The sequence below is a fragment of the Leopardus geoffroyi genome, chromosome X (genome assembly GCF_018350155.1).
Source record: "Leopardus geoffroyi isolate Oge1 chromosome X, O.geoffroyi_Oge1_pat1.0, whole genome shotgun sequence".
In the NCBI taxonomy this organism is placed as follows: Eukaryota; Metazoa; Chordata; class Mammalia; order Carnivora; family Felidae; genus Leopardus; species Leopardus geoffroyi.
The window spans coordinates 46,975,636-46,995,511 of record NC_059343.1 but is presented as its reverse complement, the minus strand read 5'-3'; the positions used below and the strand labels follow the sequence as shown (position 1 = coordinate 46,995,511).

Sequence of the window (19,876 nt, the reverse complement as noted above, 5' to 3'; positions counted from 1 at the left end):
ATTTTGATCCTGTATTGGATTACCTTACTATGCTCTTATTAGTTGTTTCAGTTAATGGTCTTGGGCTCTTGAGGTAGATAATCTGTGCCCCCTATCTTAGTCTGCTAGAGCTGCTATAACAAAATGCCACAGACTAGATGGCTTAAACAACAGACATTTATTTTCTCACGGTTCTGGAGGCTGGAAGTCCAAAATCAAAGTACTAGCAGTGTGTTAGGTTCCCCTGAGGCCTCTCCTTGGCTTGCAGATGATCTCCCTCTTACTGCTTCCTCACCTGATCTTCCCTTTGTGAACATAGGCCCCTGATGTCTCTATGTATATCCTAATCTCTTCTTAAAAGGACACAAATTGGATCAGGGCCCACCCTAGTGGCCTCATTTTAACTGAATTATCTCTTTGAAAGCCTTATCTCCAAATATAGACATATTCTGAGGTACTAGGGGTTAGGAATTCAACATATGAAATTGGGGGGGCAGGACACAATTTAGCTCATAATATCCCTTTTCTTTCTAGTGTTCGATAGCTCTAGATTTTTCTAGTTTTATCACACTGTTGAATAGTAACAGTGATAGGGGGCGTCCTTGTATTGTTTCTGACTTTAAAGGTAATGCTGCCAGTATTTCTCCACTTGATACATAGGGCTCTCTGTAGGTCTCTGATAGGCGGTGTTTATGAAGTTCAGGGGGGAGTATCGATCTCTAATTTGAGAGGTTTTTGTTTGTTTGTTTTAATCAGAAACAGAATTAGGTTTTGGCAAATGGTTTTTTTTGGCATCTTTTGATTATAAGTGCATAGTTTTTCTCTGTTAATTTGTTAATTGTAATATATGTTAATAGAATTACTGATTTTGAGTTGACATTTCCTTCTTGGGATTGGCTGTACTTGATCATGGTGTTTAACAGTAGTTTGTTTATTTAGTTCATTTGACTACTAATCATCTTGTTTGTTTACTATTAATTTCTGGTTTTATTTTAGTCCTTTTTCTTAATGCTCTTTGCACAACACCTCAAGTTGAAAGCTCTGTTCCTTTCTTTTCAGTCTCTTTTCCCTTTTGATAAAGGGTTTTTTAAATTTTATTTTTCAAATCAGCATGAAGTAAAATTGGCTTTGCTGCTATAACATGTTTAGATTCTTGTAACCACCACCACAATGAGCATACAGAACCTCCTCACACTCCCTTATGTTGTCCCTTGGTAACCGTGCTCTCCCTCTACCCTAACACCTAGCAACCACCGATTTCATCTCCATCCCTATGGTTTTGGCCTTTGCCAGAATGTCATGTAAGTGGAGTTACACAGTATATAATATTTTCAGATTAGCATCTATTATTCAGTATAGATGTTCTTATGTATCAATAGATGTTTCCTTTTTACTGCTCTCGTCCATTGTAAACCACAGTTTCTTTATCCATTCACCCGTTGAAGGACATTTGGGTTGTTTATAGCTTTGGATGAGCTGCTGTGAACATTCATGTGCAGGCTTTTGTATGAACATGAGTCTTCATTTCTCTAGGGTAAATGCCTTAGAATGGGATTCCTGGACTGTATGGGCAATGGATAAGAAATGGCCAAGGTGTTTCCCAGAGTGGTTGTGCCACTTTACATTCCTGCCAATAATGTATGAGAGTTCCAATTGCTCCACATACTTTTCAGCACTTGGTATTGTCATTGCATTTATTTTAGCCATCCTAATAAGTGTATAGTGATATGTCATTTAATGGGTTTTCTAATGTCTAATGATGTATCTATTGACCATTCATGCATCTCTCTTTTGAGATGTCTTTAAATAGACGCTTTGAATTACTTGCCTATATTTTTTTAGAGGTATAATTAACATAGAGTGTTATATTAATTCCTGGTATACAATATAAAGATTCAACAGTTCTGTATGTGACTCACTGCTCATCAAGATAGGTGTTCTCTTAATCCCCTTTATCTATTTCACCCATTCCCCATAACCACCTGCCCTGGCAACCACCAGTTTGTTCTCTATAAAGATTCTAGTTTTTTGTTTGTCTCCTTTTCTGTTTGTTCCTTCATTTTGTTTCTTAAATTCCACATATGAGTGAAATCATGTTGTATTTGTCTTTCTCTGACTTATTTCACTTAGCATTATACTCTGTAGGTCCCTCCACACTGTTGTAAATGGCAGGATCTCATTCTTTTCTATGGCTGAGTAATAGTTCAGTGTGTGTGTGTGTGTGTGTGTGTGTGTGTGTGTGTGTGTGTGTGTAATATCACATTTTCTTTATTCATTGATCTGTGGATGGGCTTATCTGTGGTTGAGTTGCTTCTATATCGTGGCTATTATAAATAATGCTGCAATAAACATAGAGGTGCATATATCTTTTCAAATTAGTGTTTTTATTTTCTTTGCGTAATACCCAGTAGTGACATTGTGACATTACTGGATCATATGGTGATTCTATTTTTAATTTTTTTGAGGAACCTTCATATTGTTTTCCACAGTGGCCACATCAATATGCATTCCCACCAACAGTACACAAGAGTTCTGTTTTCTCCACATCCTGCCCAACGGTTGTTATTTCTTGTCTTTGATTTTTAGCCATTCTGACAGATATAAAGTGATATCTCATTGTGGTTTTGATTTGCATTTCCATGATGATTATTGATGTTGAGCATTTTTTCCATGTGTTGGCCATCTGTAGGTTGTCTTTGGAAAAACGTCTGTACAGGTTCTCTGCCCATGTTTAAATCAGAGTATTTATTTCCTTTTTTTGGTGTTGAGTTTTTGTATTTTGTATTTTAAGTTTAAGTTTTTGTATTTTTTGGATATTAATCCCTTATTGAATATATCATTTGCAAATATTTTCTCCTATTCCGTAGGCTGCCTTTTTGTTTTGTGGATGGCTTCCTTTGCTCTGCAAAAGCATTGTGTTTTGGTGTAGTCCAAATACTTTAATTTTGCTTTTGTTTCCCTTGCCCAAGGACACATAGCTAGAAAAATGTTTCTATGTCCATTGTCAAGATTATTGCATATGTTTACTTTCTAGGAGTTTTATGATTTCAGGTCACACATTTAGGTCCTTAATCCATTTTGAGTATATTTTTATGTATGGTCTAAGAAAGTGGTCCAGTTTCATTATTTTGCATGTAGCTGTCCTGTTTTCCTGTCACCATTTAATGAAGAGACTGTCTTTTCTCCATTGTATCTTCTTGCCTCCTTTGTTGTGGATTAATTGACCGTATAGGTATGGGCTTATTTCTGGCCTCTGTATTCTGTTTGATTGATCTATGTGTCTGTTTTCGTGCCGGTACCATACTGTTTTGATTACTACTGCAGCTTTGTAGCATATTTTGAAATTTGGGATTGTGATAACTTCCAGCTTTGTTCTTCTTTCTTAAGATTGCTTTGACTATTCAGGGTCTTTTGTGGGTCGATACAAATTTTAGTGTTATTTGTTCTAGTGCTGTGAAAAAATGTTGGCATTTTGAAAGGGATTGCATTAAATCTGTAGATTGCTTTGGGTGGTATGGACATTTTAACAATATTTGTTCTTCCAATCCATGAGCATAGAATATCTTTCTATTTGTTTGTGTTCTCTTCAGTTTCTCTCATCAGCATTTTATAGTTTTTCAAAGTACAGGTCTTTCACTTTCTTAAATAAGTTCATTCCTAGGTATTTTGTTATTTTTGGTGGAGTTGTAACTGGAATTATTTCCTTAGTTTTTCTTTCTGCTACTTCATTTTTAGTATATAGAAATGCAACAGGTTTCTATATATAATTTTGTATCCTACAACTTTACTGAATTTATTTATCAGTTCTAGTGAATTTTTGGTGATACCTTTAGGGTTTTATTATGTCATCTGCAAATAGTGAGAGTTTTACTTTTCCTGACCAATTTGGATACCCTTTATTTCTTTTTCTTGTCTGACTGCTGTGGCTAGGACTTCCAGTACTATGTTGAACAAAAGTGGTGAGAGTAGACATCCTTGTCTTGTTCCTGATCTTAGGGGAAAAGCTCTCAGTTTTCTCCATCAAGTAGGATGTTCTCTGTGGGTTTTTCATATATGACCTTTATTATGTTGAAGTATATGTTCCCTCTAAACCTACTTTGTTAAGAATTTATATCATGAATAGATGTTGTACCTGGTCAAGTGCTTTTTCTACATCTATTGAAAGGGTTTTTAATCTTTCTCTTATTGATATGATGTATCACATTGATTGATTTGTGAATATTGAACCACCCTTGCATTTTGGGAATAAATCCCACTTGAGCGTGGTGAATAATTTTTTAAATGTGTTGTTGGATTTAGTTTGCTACTATTTTGTTGAGGATTTTTGCATCTGTGTTCATCAGAGATACTGGCCTGTAGTTTTCTTTTTTTAGTGTGTTTATCTGGTTTTTGTATCAGAGTGGTGGCCTTGCAGGATGAATTTGGAAGCTTTCCTTCCTCTTCTGTTTTTTTTTTTTTTGTTTGTTTTTGGAATAATTTGAGAAGAATAGGTGGGTATTAATACTTCTGTAAGTGTTTGGTAAAATTCACCTGTGAAGCCTGGAATTCACCTGTGAAGGTCTTGGAGTTTTGTTTGCTGCAAGTTTTTTGATTGTTGATTCAATTTCATTGCTGGTAATTGGTCAGTTCATATTTTTGTATTTCTTCATGATTCGGTTGTGTAAGGTTATATGTTTCTAGGAATTTATCCATTTTTTCTCAGTTGTCCAATTTGTTGGCATATAAGTGTTTAGAGTATTCTCTTATAATCTTTTGTATTCCTGTGGTGTGGTTGTTATTTCTCCTCCTTCATTCTGATTTTGAGTTCTCTCTTTTTCTTGATGAGTCTGGCTAAAGGTTTATCCATTTTGTTTATATTTTCAAAGAACCAGTTCTTTGTTTCATTGATGTGTTCTATTGTTTGGTCTCCATTTTATTTATTTCTGCTCTACTCATTATTATGTCTTTCCTTCTACTCAGCTTAGCTTTGTTCTTTTTCTATCTCCTTCAGGTGTAGGGTTAGGATGTATATTTGAGATTTTTCTTGTTTGTTTAAGTAGGCCTGTATTGCTGTAATCTTCCCTTTTAGAACACCTTTTGCTGCATTCCAGTTATTTTGGACAATTGTGTTTTCATTTTCACTTGTTTCCATGTGTTTTTAAAATTTCCTCTTTGATTTCTTGGTTGATCCATTCACTGTTGAGTAGCATGTTATTTAGCCTCCATGTATTTGTGCTTTTTCCAGAGTTAGTCTTGTGGTTGACTTCTAGTTTCATACTGTTGTAGTCAGAAAAGATACATCATACGATTTCAGTCTTTTTAAATTTATTGAGACTTGTTTCATGGCTTTACAGGTGTTCTATTCTGAAGAAGGCTCTATGTGCACTTAAAAAGAATGAGTATTCTCTTTTTAGTTGAAATATTCTGAATATATCTATTAGGGCCATCTGGTCCAATGTGTCATTCAAAGCCATTGTTTCCTTGTTGATTTTCTTTCTGAATGATCCTTGCATTGATCCTTACTGCAGATCCTTACTTTGTTAATAGTTGCTTTATGTATTTAGGTGATTCCATGTTGGGCGCTTAAATATTTACAATTGTTCTATCCTTTTGTTGGATTGTTCACTTTATCATTAGGTGGTGTCCTTCCTTGTCTCTTGTTGCAGTCTTTGTTTTAAAGTTTATTTTGTTTGATATCAGGGGTGCTTGAGTGGCTCAGTCAGTTAAGTGTCCAACTCTTGATCTCAGCTCAGGTCATGATCTCATAGTTCATGGGATCAAGCCCTGCATCGGGCTCTGCGCTGACATCACGGAGCCTGCTTGGGATCCTCTCTCCCTCTCTCTGCCCCTCCCCTGCTTATACTCTTGCACTCTCTCACTCTCAAAATAAATAAGTAAACTTATAAAAATGAAGTCTATTTTGTTTGACATCAGTATTGCTACCCAGCTTTCTTTTCGCTTCCATTTGCATGGTAAATGTTTTTCCATCCTTTCACTTTCAGTCTGCATATATCTTAGGTCTGAAGTGAGCCTCTTATAGACGGGTCTTGCTCTTTTCTCCATTCAACCACCCTGTGTCTTTTGATTGGATCATTTAGTCCATTTACATTTAAAGTAATTATTGGAAGGTATATACTTATTGCCATTGCTATTTGTTTTTCAGTTATTTCTGTAGTTCTTTTGCTCTCTTCCCTTGTAGTTTAATTGCATTTTTGCGTGATATGCTTAGATCCCTTTCTCTTTATTTTTTGTGTATGTATTACAAGTTTTTGATTTGTGGTTACCATTAGGTTCATAATAACATCTTTATGCCTATAGCAGTCTGTATTAAGTTGATGGTCGCTTAAGTTGGTACCCACTTAAAACATTAAATTTTTACCACTCCCCATGTTTTATGTATATAACATCATACTTTACATCCTTTTCTTTTGTGAATCCCTTGACTGATTTTTTTAAAAAAATTTTTTTAACGTTTATTTATTTTTGAGACAGAGAGAGACAGAGCATGAACGGGGGAGGGTCAGAGAGAGGGAGACACAGAATCCGAAACAGGCTCCAGGCTCTGAGCTGTCAGCACAGAGCCCGACGCGGGGCTCGAACTCATGGACCGCGAGATCATGACCTGAGCTGAAGTCGGCCGCTTAACCGACTGAGCCACCCAGGCGCCCCTCTTGACTGATTTTATAGATATAATTGATTTTACTGTCTTTGTGCTTTAACCTTCATACTGATTTGATAAGTGATTTATGTACTACTTTTATTATGTGTTTGCATTTACCTGTGAAATTTTTTCCCATTATTTTCTTACTTGTGATTAAGTCCTTCTCTTTCCACTCAAATAATTCCCTTTAACATTTCTTGCAGGGCTGGTTTATTGGTGATGAACTCCTTTAACTTTTTTTTTTTGTCTGGGAAATTCTTTATCTGTCTTTCTGTTTTGAATGATGTCCTTGGTGGGTTTGCATATTCTTGGTTGCAGGTTTTTTCCTTTCAGCACTTTGAATATATGATGCCACTCCCTTCTGGCCTGACAAGTTTCTGCAGAGAAATTAGCTGATAACCTTACGGGGTTTCTCTTATATGTAACGGTTTCATTTTCTCTTGCTACTTTTAAAATTCTCTCTTTATCACTGCTTTTTGCCATTTTAATTATCATGTGTTTTGCTGTGGTCCTCCTTGGGATAATTTTGTTGGGTACTCTCTGTGCTTCCAGGATCAGGATATCTGTTTCCTACCTCAGATTAGGAAAGTTTTCAGCTATTATTTCTTCAAGTAAATTTTCTGCTCCCTTCTCTCTCTCTTTTCTTCTGATTCTGTGGTCCTTATAATGTGAATGTTATTATACTTGATAATGTTATTGAGTTCCTTAACCAATTCTCATTTTTTTTCTTTTTGCTGCCCAGCTTGGTTGCTTTCCATTACCGTCTTCCAGATTGCTGATCCATTATTCTTCTTCCTCTAATCTGCTATTGATTCCTTCTAGTATATTTTTATTTCAGTTATTGAGTTATTGGCGTCTGACTGGGTCTTTTTTATATTTTCTGGCTCTTTGTTAAAGGTCTCACTGAGATCCTTCATTCTTTTCTCAAGCCCAGTGAGTATTTTTATGACCATTACTTTGAATTCTCTTAACAGGCATATTACTTCATTTAATTAAGCTGTTTTGTTGTGGTTTTGTCCTGTTCTTTGATTTCATACATATTCCTCTGTCTCCTCATTTTGTCTGACTCTGTCTTTGTTTCTATCTATTAGGAAATTAGGCTACAATTCCTGATCTTGAAAGTAGTGACCTTATGAAGAAGTGGTCCTGTGGTGCCCTTTAGCACAATGTCCCCTGTTCACCAGAACCAGACAAGTTAGAGGTGTCTCTTTTGTGGGTGGGTGTGCCTCTACTATTGTAACTGAGCCACGTATACCTTCAGTCCACTTGGTTGCAATGACCTACTCTGCCTACTTTAGGCACACAGGGCAGGATTTGGTCCCTGTGCTGTTAAAGGGCCTGTCTGGGTTTGCCATGGGCTTATAAGTTGGGTGGTGTCAGTAGTTACACACTTGCCTGCCCTCAGCTCATCTCCTGGGGCTGTAGTCACATTGACCTACAGGGCAGTCTCTATATTGTACTCCCAGAGGCTTTCATTGATCAGTGGAGCTGACAGTTGGACAAGATGCCTGCCCCCAGTCTAGGACTGATGGGCAGGGCACTATCTCTGTGCTGCCAGTTATAAGGTTCGGGCACTGGGACTGAGGGCATACTGGTGTGTATGGTTATCTTCCCTTCTCTCCCAGACAGTAGTCACTTTGGACTGGTGCTTTTCTCTGCTGGGGTTCCTTGCAGAGCATATTGGGACAGGAGTAGCTTTGGAGGGAGACCTCTCTCTTCAGTAGGGTATGTTGGATGGACCGATTGGCAGGAGAGCATGGGGGAAGGGCACATGGTGCTAGCAAGATAGGTAGACAGTGTTTACACTGGTTCCCACAAGTGACCTGCTATCCACACTGGGGACAGGGAAAGAGAAATGGTGCCTACCAACAGTTTTGTTCTTGGAGAGGTCTCCTAAAAATTCCTGCTCCTCTAGTGCAAGTTCTGAGATTAGTAAATAAATCTTCTTCAGTATATCCCAGGTGCTTTTCAAACTGCTGCTTCCGTGCTGTATCTTGGCCAAGTTATTTGTTTTACTGGCCCTTGAAGGGCTGGGTCCCAGTTTCCTATTGCCCCCCAATTCTCCAGAATATAATATAGCTCTTCCCAGGATCTAAGCCCACTGGTTTTTAAAGTACCTGGAGGTAAGCCCTGCTGAGTGTAAAAACTCTCAAAGTGAAGCCCCACTTCTTTTTCAAAGCCAAATGTTACAGAAACTCGTCTTTCCAGTGTGGGTCCTCTGTGCCTGGGGTGGGGTCTGATCTTCTCACTTCTTTGTGCTTGTAGTGTCCCTTCTGTTTGTGATTAGTCTCATCTCCATCCCTCCTACCCTTTTGATGTGGCCTCCTGTTTACAATTAACTGTGTAATGTCTGTTCTACCAGCCTTTGGTCATTTTCAGTGTCAGTTGCACTGATGTGGCTGTTACCTTGGTAATTCTGTAGGACAAGCAAGATCAGGATCCTCCTACTCCTCCATCTTCCAACATTTGCTCCTTTTTTTAGTTGTTTGGAGTAGTTTGCTCCTTTTTTTATTTCTTAAGTGTTGAGCTTTGAAATTTCTTTATAGTCTGAGTTCAAGTCTCTTATCAGATATATTTTCTCCTAGTCTATAGCTTGTCTTTCATTCTTAACACTTTCTTTCTTAAAGTAAGCACTTACATTTTCTAGAAAAGTCCAGTGTCTCAATTTTATTTATTTATTTTTTAGAGACTACAAGCGAAGGAGAGGGGCAGAGGTAGAGAGGGAGGGAGGGAGGGAGGGAGGGAGAGAGAGAGAGAGAGAGAGAGAGAGAATCTTAGGCAGGCTCCATGCTAAGCATGGAGCCTGACATGGGACTCGATCCCACAACCCTGGGATCATGACCTAAGCTGAAATCAAGAGTCGGACACTCAACCAACTGAACCACCCAGGTGCCCTTCAATTTTATCTTTTAATGATTATGCTTTTGATGTCTCCTTTAGCAATTCTTTATGTAAACTCAGGTCATAACAGTTGTCTCTTTTCATCTAAAAATGTTATGGTTTTACATTTCTATCCATGATCTATTCTGACTGAAGTTTTACATAAGGCATGTTTAGGTTGAGGTTCCCGCCCCTTTTTTGGCATATGGATGTCCAGTTGTCACAACACCACCATTTGTTTAATAGACTTTTTTCACCATTGACTTGCATTTACACCTTTGTAAAACGTCAAATGGCCAAATTTGTGTGGGTCTGTTTCTGAATTGTTTCATTCTTTTGCACTGATCTATGTATCTGTGCCTTTGCCAGTACTTTATTGTCTTGATTACTATAGCCCTATAGCAATTCTTAAGATCAAGTACTATGAGTTCAATTTTGCCTTTCCATGTAAATTTTAGAATTAGTTTATCTGAAGCCACAAACATTTCTTCTGGAATTTTGATTGGAATTATATTTAAATGTATAGATCAGTTTGGTGAAAATTAGCATCTTTATTTTTCATTGAGGTAAAATTCACAAAACATGTAATTTAACCATTCTAAATTGTACAATTCAGTGGCATTTAGTGCATTTACAGTGTTATGAAACCAGTGCCTCTCTCTGTTTCCAAAACATTTTCATCACCTCAGAAAAACTCCCCATATCCATTAAGTGATTGTTACCCTGCTGGTAACACTCATCTCCTGGTAATCACTAATCTGCCTTCTGTCTGATTTCTTTCTTGCCCATTATAGATATTTCATATAAAGTAATAATGTAATATTTGACCTTTTGTGTCTGGCTTATTTTGTTTAGCATAATGTTTTCAAGGTTCATCTAAGTTGTAGAATATATCAGTATTTTGTTCCTTTTTATGGATGAACAGTATTTCATTGTATGGATATGCCACAATTTGTTTATCTGTTCATCTGCTAATGGGCATTTGGGTTATTTCCATCTTTTGGCTATTAATGAATAATGCTGCTATAGACATTTGTGTCTATGTTTCTGTGTGGATATGTTATGTTTTCATTTGTCCTGAGCATATACCTAGGAGTAGAATTGCTAGGTCATATGCTAATTCTATGTTTAAGTCTTTGAGAAATCACCAAACTATTTCTACAATGACTGTGAGACAATTGGCATCTTAGATATATTGAATCTTCTAATCTATGTATATGGTATATTCCTCTGTATTTAATCTTTTTAAAATATCTTTCATCGGTGTTTTATGGATTTTACATACAGATCCTGTACATGTTTTGTTAGATTTATCCCAAAGTTCTGTATTTTTGGAGATATTATGAATGGTACCTTTTTTAACTTTTGGTTTTCAATTGTTAAATGCTAGTATGCATAAATATGATTTTGGTGTATTGACCTTGTATCCTGCAATATTGGTATATTAATTTATTCTAGGAGTTTCAAAAATATATTCTTGGGATTTTTTGTATAGATGATTATGTCATGTGCAAATATAGACAGTCTTATTCATTTCGTTCTAATCTGTAAGTCTTTTATTTCTTCTTGCCTTTTTGTTTTGGCTAGAACTTGAAGCACTGTATGGTGAGTGAACAACCTTACCTTGTTTCCAATGTAAGGGGGAAAACACTCAGTCTTTTCACTATTATAATATTAGCCATAGGTTGTCAGGTTAAGGAAGTTCATTTCTATTCCTATTTTGCTGAGAGTTTGTTTATGAGTGGGTATTGAATTTTGCCCAGTGTTTTTGTTCTGTCAATGGATATGATCATGTGGTTTTTCTTCTTTTGTCTATTAATATGGTAGTTTACATTGATTGATTTTCAAATATTGAACCAGACTTAAAATTACAGTATAGACCTTACTTGATCATGGTATATTAATCTTTTTATATATTACCCGATTCAATTACTAGAATTTCACTGAGGATTTTTGTGTCTATGTTTATGATTGATACTGGTCTGTAATTTTTTTTTACTCTCTGACTTCAGTTTTGGTATAAGGGCAATGCTGGCATCAAACAATGAGCTGGGAAATATTCCCTTCTCTTCTATTTTGTGGAACTGGTTGTGTAGAATTAGTGTTTTTTTTTTCTTTTTTCAAGTGTTTAGTTGAATTTATAAATGAAACCATCTGTGCCTAGAGACTTCTTTTTCAAGTTTTAACTATGGTTTTATTTTCCTTAGTAGGTATTATTACTAGTAGTAATAGTATTAATACTACAAACAGAATTGTTTGGGGCGCCTGGGTGGCGCAGTCGGTTAAGCGTCCGACTTCAGCCAGGTCACGATCTCGCGGTCCGTGAGTTCGAGCCCCGCGTCAGGCTCTGGGCTGATGGCTCAGAGCCTGGAGCCTGTTTCCGATTCTGTGTCTCCCTCTCTCTCTGCACCTCCCCCGTTCATGCTCTGTCTCTCTCTGTCCCCAAAAAATAAACGTTGAAAAAAAAAAATTTAAAAAAACAAACAGAATTGTTTGTAGTATTCTCCTAGTATCCTTTTAGTGTCTGTGATGTCTTTAGTATCTCCCTTTTTATTCTTGATATTAGTAATTTGTGTCTTGTCCTTTTTCCTTTGTTATTCTTGCTGGCATTTTATCAGTTAATGGATCTTTTCAAAAGACCTACTTTTGGTTTTATTTAATATTTACTATGATTTTTTTTATTACTCAGGATTTAGTCTATGTTGATAATTTTGCACTGTGAACTTGATAAGAATGTATATTCAGCTATTGTTGGGTTGAGTGTTCTAAAAGTTTCAATTAGATCAAGCTGATTGATGATAATGTTCTATATCTTTGCTGATTTTCTGTGTACTTGTATCAATTACTGAGAGAGAAGTGTTGAAGTCTCCCAATTATAATTAAGGATTTGTCTATATCCCTTTTTAGTTCCATAAGTTTCTACTTCATGTACTTGGAAGCTCTGCTGTTAGGTGCATCTACATTTAAGATTGTTATGCCTTCTTATTGAGTTCAACCTCTTGTCATTATGTTAGTTCCCTTTATGTTCCAGGTAATTTTTCTTGATCTGAAGTTACTTTGTCTGATAATATAGTTAATCCAGCTTTCTTTAATTAATGGTATGTTATATCATTTTCTTCCTTTCTTCCTTTTTATTTATGTATTCATTCATTTATTCATTGATTCATTTATTTTTACCATGACCCAGAACTCAGCCTGTATCCTTTATATTTGGTTCCCAAGTGATATTTGATTCACATCCATACAGAATTAAGAGAAAAAAAACTTGAATCTGTTCTCACTGCTATTCACTGAAATAATTTAGAATAAGATGAGGCCTCATTTCTCTAAACTGAACCAAGAGGAAACCTGTATTCACTGTTTGAAAAAAAGAAAGGAAAATAAGCTCCTAAGATTGAACTGACTCATTCATTGGAGGTCAGGAAACCGCTGTACACCTCACTTATCTGCAGAAAAATGCAAATGGATACAACCACATAATCACTTAGTGTAATTTAGAATTTTGACTTCAGTGCTTACAGGGATGTGGCAGGACCATACTGGTGCAGTCTGGTGGCAAGAATATTAATCATGAAATCTTACTGTGGAACATGTAGCCCAGAGAATGTCTCCCACAAATCCATCAGGAGACAGGTATGCTAATATTCCAATAGGGGGCCTTGATGCCATCCCTCGGGGAAAGGAGAAGTCATGGGTGGTAAATGTTAGCACAGTCAGAAATAATGGGTTAGATTTACACACAGAAACATACAGATTTCAGATGTAGTACTGAATAAACTAAGAAACAATGGCATTTCAACAAATTAAAAATGCACACAATGGTAGGTATTTTTCAGGGGAAATTTAAGTTACTGTTCTATTCTTTTATTTCTTACCTATATGATTTCATTTAAAGTGAGTTTTTTTGTAACCATTTACTTGAGTTCTATGGTGTTTTAAAAAATCCTTATTGATTATCTATTTTTAGACCATTTATGTTTAATGTAACTAATGATATGTTCAGATGAAGGCTTACCATTTTATTGTGTCATTTATATTTGTTTTCTCTTTTTGTTTTTCTTTCTCATTTCCTCCCCTCATTTGGATTATTTGAATAATTTTTAATATTTGATTTTAATTTGTCAATGAGTTTTTTACTATGTTTCTTTGTATAACACTCACTTTTAAAGAGACTGTCTTGTCCCCATAGAATGTTCTTGGAACCCTTGTCAGAAATTCAATTGACTATAGATGTTGGGGTTTCTTTCTGGACTCTCAATTTTATTCCATCATTCTATTCTTTTTCAAGATTGTTTTGGCAATTCCAGGTACCTTGCAATTCCATTGGAATTTTAGGATCAACTTTTCCATTTCTGCAAAAAAATGCCATCGGTATTTTGATAGGAATTGCATTGAATTTGTAGAATGCTTTGGATATTATTGCCATCTTAACAATATTAAGAACTCCAATCTATGAACATAGGCTGGTTTTCCATTTATTTAGGTCTTCTTTAATTTCTTTCAGTAATGTTTTATAGTTTTCAGTATGTAAGTCTCATACCTCCTTGATTAAAATTTATTCTTATTTGCTTTATTCTTTTTGATGCTATTGTACATGGAATTGTTCTCTTAATTTTCTTTACATATTGTTCTTCTAGAAACACAACTGATTTTTACATTGATCTCATAATCCTTAAACTTTACTGATTTCTGTTATTAGCTCTCATGACCCTTAAACTTTACTGATTTCTGTTATTAGCTCTAATAGATTTTTGAAGATTCTTTAGGATTTTTCTGTACATAGCATAAAGTCATCTGCAAATAGAGTTTTATTTCTTCCTTTCTAATTTGATGCCTTTTATTTCTTTTTCTTGCCTAATTGTTCTGGATAGAACTTCTAGTACAATGTTGAATAATAGTGGTGAAAGTGGGCATAATTGTCTCATTCTTCATCTTCAGGGAAAAGTTTTAGCCTTTCACTTTTGAGTATGATGTTAGTTGTGGGTTTTCATAAATGTCTGTTACTGTATTGAGGAAGTGCCCTTTTATCTGAGTTTTTTTTATCTTGAATGGGTGTTGGGTTTTGTCACATTCTTTTCCTGCGTCAACTGAGATGATCATGTCTTTTCATTTTATTAATGTGTGTATTATATCAACTTTCCTTTTTTAGGAACTAGAAAATATATTTTTGTCATTAAGTCTTAAATGAATTTAATTTTCTCTTTCACACAATTTTTTAAAAAATCCTTTTTTTCTTTTTTTTAAGTTTTATTAAGAAATAATTGACATACAGAATTGTATAAAGTATACCATATACAGTATACAGACTTGGCTTACATATATTGTGAAATAATTACCACAGTATACTTAGTTAACATCCATGATCTCATGTAGTTACAAAAAAAAAGAGGTCCCACTAGAAGGAAGTACAAGACTGGATTCCTCTGATGAAGTAGAATTCCAGAGAAATTTGAAGCTGGTCATTAGAAGAAGTGGGAGTAGGATCATTAGGAAGAAGTTTCACTCTCACTTTGCTTCTCTTTTAGGTTTAGCAGCAGTAGTAACAGAGTTGACTTCAGTAGGATCTATCTAGACCATTTTCCCATTAAATCCTATAGGTGTTACATGTGGTTTATGAGGAGAGTATGATAAAACTGGATGTTTGTATGTATGTGTATAGGATGAGATACTTGTATATGTGTGTTTTGTCATTCAGATAATTCATTTCCAGTAATCTTGTTGCCAGTTCAGTTGCCACTCAGCCCAGATGGTCTTTTTATTCCCTTTCTGTAAATAATGTGCATAGCATTTCTTTTTCCATTTCAGCCAACACTTATTGATTGCCCACTCTGCATTGTTAGGCTCCCTTAGTTTGAAATCAAATAATACATATCCCTGTCCTCAGGGTAAATCAGGGGTGACCTATTTACTTATCAACTCTTAAATGCTGTATAACAAGTAACTCCAGTAGAGGTATACCCAGGATGCTCTGGAGAGTTGAGGAAGCATTTCAATCAGACTGGGAGAACAAGGAAGGCTTCTTTAGGTAGTGAATCTGGAGCTGAATTTTGCAGGGTCAGTAAAGTAACTCATGAGGTTGCTCACTAAATGGATGTTGAGAGTGAATCAGAATTAGGTGATGCTTGGAGAAGGACATTTGCAGCAAAAGTACAAAGGTAGAAAGACATGAAAAATATGTGGCACATTCAGGGGTTCCTGCCTTTGTATATGAATTAAGTAAAGGGTCTACTGGTAGGAGTGGGAGGAGTTGAAATGTAGGTATCCATCTGTCTTTACCCTTCTGGACGAAATCTCAGTTTACCCTGCTTTTCCCTTTCACTGCAGTTTATCCTTCCCTGGAGTCTGACGATGATGACCCTGCTTTGAAATCTCGACCCAAGAAAAAGAAAAATTCAGATGATGCTCCATGGAGTCCTAAAGGTGATCCAGTATTCTGTCCTTAAACTCTGTAGGTATGGTTTGGGGAAAATAGGCTGGGGGTAGTTGGGATATTTAACATAAGGAGACATGATTCAGTCATTCATTTGTTTATTCAGTAAACATTTGTTGATTACCACCTGTGTGCCAGGTACCGTGTTAGGGGCTGGAGTAAAAATGATCGATAAGACACATTTCATGCACTCAGCTCAGCATAGCCAGAGGTAACGAACCATGTTGCTTCTGATATTATATGGCTTGAAGTGAAAAGAATACCTTGAGGGACACCTGGGTGGCTCAGTTGGTTAAGCATTCAACTTTGACTTTGGCACAGGTCACAATCTCGAGGTTTGTGAGTTCCAGACCCACATAGGGTTCTGTGCTGACAGTGCAGAGCCTGCTTGGGATTCTCTCTCTCTCCCTCTCTCTGCCCCTCCCCCACTCATGCTCTTGTGCACACTTTCTCTTTCATTATAAATAAATAAACTTCCAAAAAAAGATCTTGAGCGTATTCCAACAAGCAGTCTCAGACTTCTGAGAACATTCTGCTACTGTCATCCCAGACCTTTGGTAATAAATAATGTTGTCAAATGAAGGAAATTCTGCTGACTGCCTAACTCCACAAGGCCCAAGACTCCTTAGACTGTCACCTATACTGGCTGAGAGGCCAGCTCTGAGGAAGGAAAAAAGAATGGTCATTGAGTTGAACATGGAATTTAGAGGGTAATTTTATTCATCTCATTGGTTCCGTGGTTTTCACAGTGGAGGTTGTGTCAGTTAGCTTTTGCTGCTTATTAAATTACCCAAAACTTAGCGGCTCAGAACAATAATGGCTGATCATTTCTCATGATTCTGTAGGTTGGCTAAGCTATTGTCCTAGTCTGGACTGGCTTGGCTGGGGCTGGATGGTCTAAAAAGATCTTCCTCAGGGGTCTTGACCTAATTTGGGGTGGCTAGGGCCTCTCTCCATGTGGTCTCTCCTGGTCTACCAGGAAGCCAGCCTGAGCTTTTTCACAGGATAGCAGAAGCATGTCCAGTAGTAAGAGAAGGAAAGCCCCAGCTTACCAGCACTTTTCAAGCCTCAGCCTGTGTCATGTTTTCAATTGTCCCACTGGCCAAAGCAAGTTACATAGTCAAGCCTCAATTCCAGGGTTGGAGAAATACATTACATCTCAAGAGAGAGGAGAGAGAGAGAGACAGCTGCAGAATCCTCCTATGCTACAGGGAGATGAGAGCAAATTGAAAGCCATTACTGCAGCAGTCTTTCACAGAGGGTGCTGGCATCTCAGTTACCCATGGTTCCCCAGGAAATAAAGATCCTGCTGGCCCCACCCATCCTTATTTGGCCTTTCTGCTGTTGGCTTGGGGTTGGGGGACAAGGGTGGCAGAGTAATCCTAGGAAGTGTTCTCTTAGTGAGCCAGTCAGCAAATGTTACTTTTTTCTTTTTTAAGTCCTATTTTCTGATTGTATTTTTTCATATAGTTTCTGGCTGATTAGCAAAATAGAAAAGTGGGAAAATACGGAAAATAGAGGAAAGTGTAAAGAAGAAACCACCCATGATCCAGTTACCCGGAAGGAACCACTGTGTTAGTGTTTTGACACGTTTCTTTCAAGTCTGTTTTTCCTATGTATTTCTTTTTATGGTTAAAATTACACTGTGTAGAGACAAGCCTATATCCTGCTTTAAGTTTTTTTTGGCCTTTTAATCAAATTAATGTGTATATTTGGTAGCAAATAGTACAGAGGAGTTTAGGATGAAATGCAGTAGTCTTTGCCCCTGCTTTCCCCACTTCCAATCCTGTGCCTGAGAAGCAACCTCATAGTTTTTTTTTTCTGGTTGTTACCTCCAAAATTCAAGATAATAGGGTTTATTTATACCACCATTTCTTGATGTACCAACTTAGTCTCTATTTCTCTGTCTCTCAGCTTCTGTCAGTCTGTCTTGATTATCCACTTTCTTTTTTTTTTTTTTTAATTTTTTTTTTCAACATTTATTTATTTTTGGGACAGAGAGAGACAGAGCATGAACAGGGGAGGGGCAGAGAGAGAGGGAGACACAGAATCGGAAACAGGCTCCAGGCTCTGAGCCATCAGCCCAGAGCCCGACGCGGGGCTCGAACTCACGGATCGCGAGATCGTGACCTGGCTGAAGTCGGACGCTCAACCGACTGCGCCACCCAGGCGCCCCTCCACTTTCTAAGATACAGACATTAGTACTCCTTCCTGCTTCCCACTTCTCATGAACTACACATTTTTGTTTACATTGTCAAGGTTGTTAGCATTTACATTTTCTTGTGATAAATACTCTATAGTAACTAGCGGTTGACTGTAAAAGTTGAAAACCAGTAAATATACCTGGCCTTTTAAATCAATATTATTTCATACGCATGTCCTTATGCCATTCTTTATAAGTATTTTAATGGCTACAAAATATTCTATTCTGTGGATATACCTTGTTTACCTAACTTCTCTTTAACGTGAGGCATTTAGCCTATTGCCACATTTTCACAATTAGTAATATTTGAGGTGAACATCTTTATATGTGTTGGTGTCTCTGATTATTTACCGACGATGGATCTCTGACGATGCCCAAAAGGGTAGGCATTTGGGTGGCTCAGTCAGTTAAGTGTCTGACTTCAGCTCAGGTCATGATCTCAACGGTTCATGAGTTCAAGCCCTGCATCGGGCTCTCTGCTATCAGCACAGAGCCTGCTTCAGATCATCTGTCTCCCCCACACTCTGCCCCTTCCCCACTTGTGTGCTCTCTCAAAAATAAATAAATAAACATTAAAAGATAATAATAATTGTATAAACTCCAGGAGGGCAAAAAGTACATGTGGATATACAAAAAAAGTGTCCTTCTCACCCGTTTCACAGTCTTCACTTCCCTACTAGAATTCACTAGAGGGTTGCTGTAAGCCTTTAGCTAATTATCCAGAGTTCTGAAAAAGTTTTTTTCTGACAATTACCAGTTTTTCATTGTCTTAATTCAGGAGTGTGTTTTTGGAAGTCCTTAACTTTGTCATTCTTGCTATTGCCATCCATCATGACATACCAAATAGTTCAGTATGCTTTGCTATGAAAATGACATTTTCTTCTATAACCATGGTACCATTTTATGACACCTAAGTCAAATAACATTTATTTTCTAACGTCATTTAATACCAAATCCTTATTCAAATACCCCCCCCCCCCCCCGTTGTACCAAAAGTATCTTATAATTTGTGTATTCAAATCAGGATGTTTTCAAAGACTAAACATTTCATTGGGTTGTTATAATCTCTTAGTCTCAGTCATTTAAAATTTTTTATGATGACAGATTTCAAACATACATAAATGTAGAAAGATAGTACACAAACACCTATATTCTCAGTATATTTTGCTGTATTTGCTTTATTCATTTATCTTCTAGCTTTTGCTGAGCCACTTCAAAGTAGTGTGCATAACATGATATTTTACCCCTTAATACTTCAGTATCGCCTAAGGACACCCTCCTATGTAACCATACTACCTTTGTTGTACTTAACAGTTAATAATTCCTTAAGATCGTCTAATACCCAGTCCATCATTAAATTTTCTCCACTGTGCCCCACAAAATGTCTTTTATAGTATTTTTTCCTCAAAATCCAGGTTCACTGAAGGAGGGTTTTTTTTTTCCAGCTTAAAACAAGAACTTTCTCATGTATTATACAGGTCAGGCATTTGGAAAGGGTACAGTAAGGGTAGCTTGTCTCTACTCCATATAGTATGGGGCCTTATCTGGGAAAATTAGAAAGCTGAGGGGGTTTCTTGATGGCCAAGAGTTTGAATCATCTGAGGTGTCACTAACTTACATATCTGGTGCCTAGGCTGGGAAGACTCAAGGACTAGAACTGCCAAGCATAGTGCCAACATGTGGCCTCTCCATGTGACTAGCTTCCTCATTGCCTGGTGGCCTCAAGGCAATCGAACTTCTTCCA

General features: G+C 36.9%; 1 protein-coding gene across 4 annotated transcripts in view; it reads left to right on the top strand.

The window, feature by feature from the left end:
- Positions 1-19,876, top strand: part of PHF8 (PHD finger protein 8) — a 90,459-nt gene that overhangs the window by 59,723 nt on the left and 10,860 nt on the right. For all 4 annotated transcript variants that reach the window (XM_045473084.1, XM_045473083.1, XM_045473087.1 and 1 more), the window contains one exon: positions 15,824-15,919. In XM_045473084.1, coding sequence (XP_045329040.1) covers positions 15,824-15,919 — 96 coding nt within the window. The remainder of the gene's footprint in view (positions 1-15,823; positions 15,920-19,876) is intronic.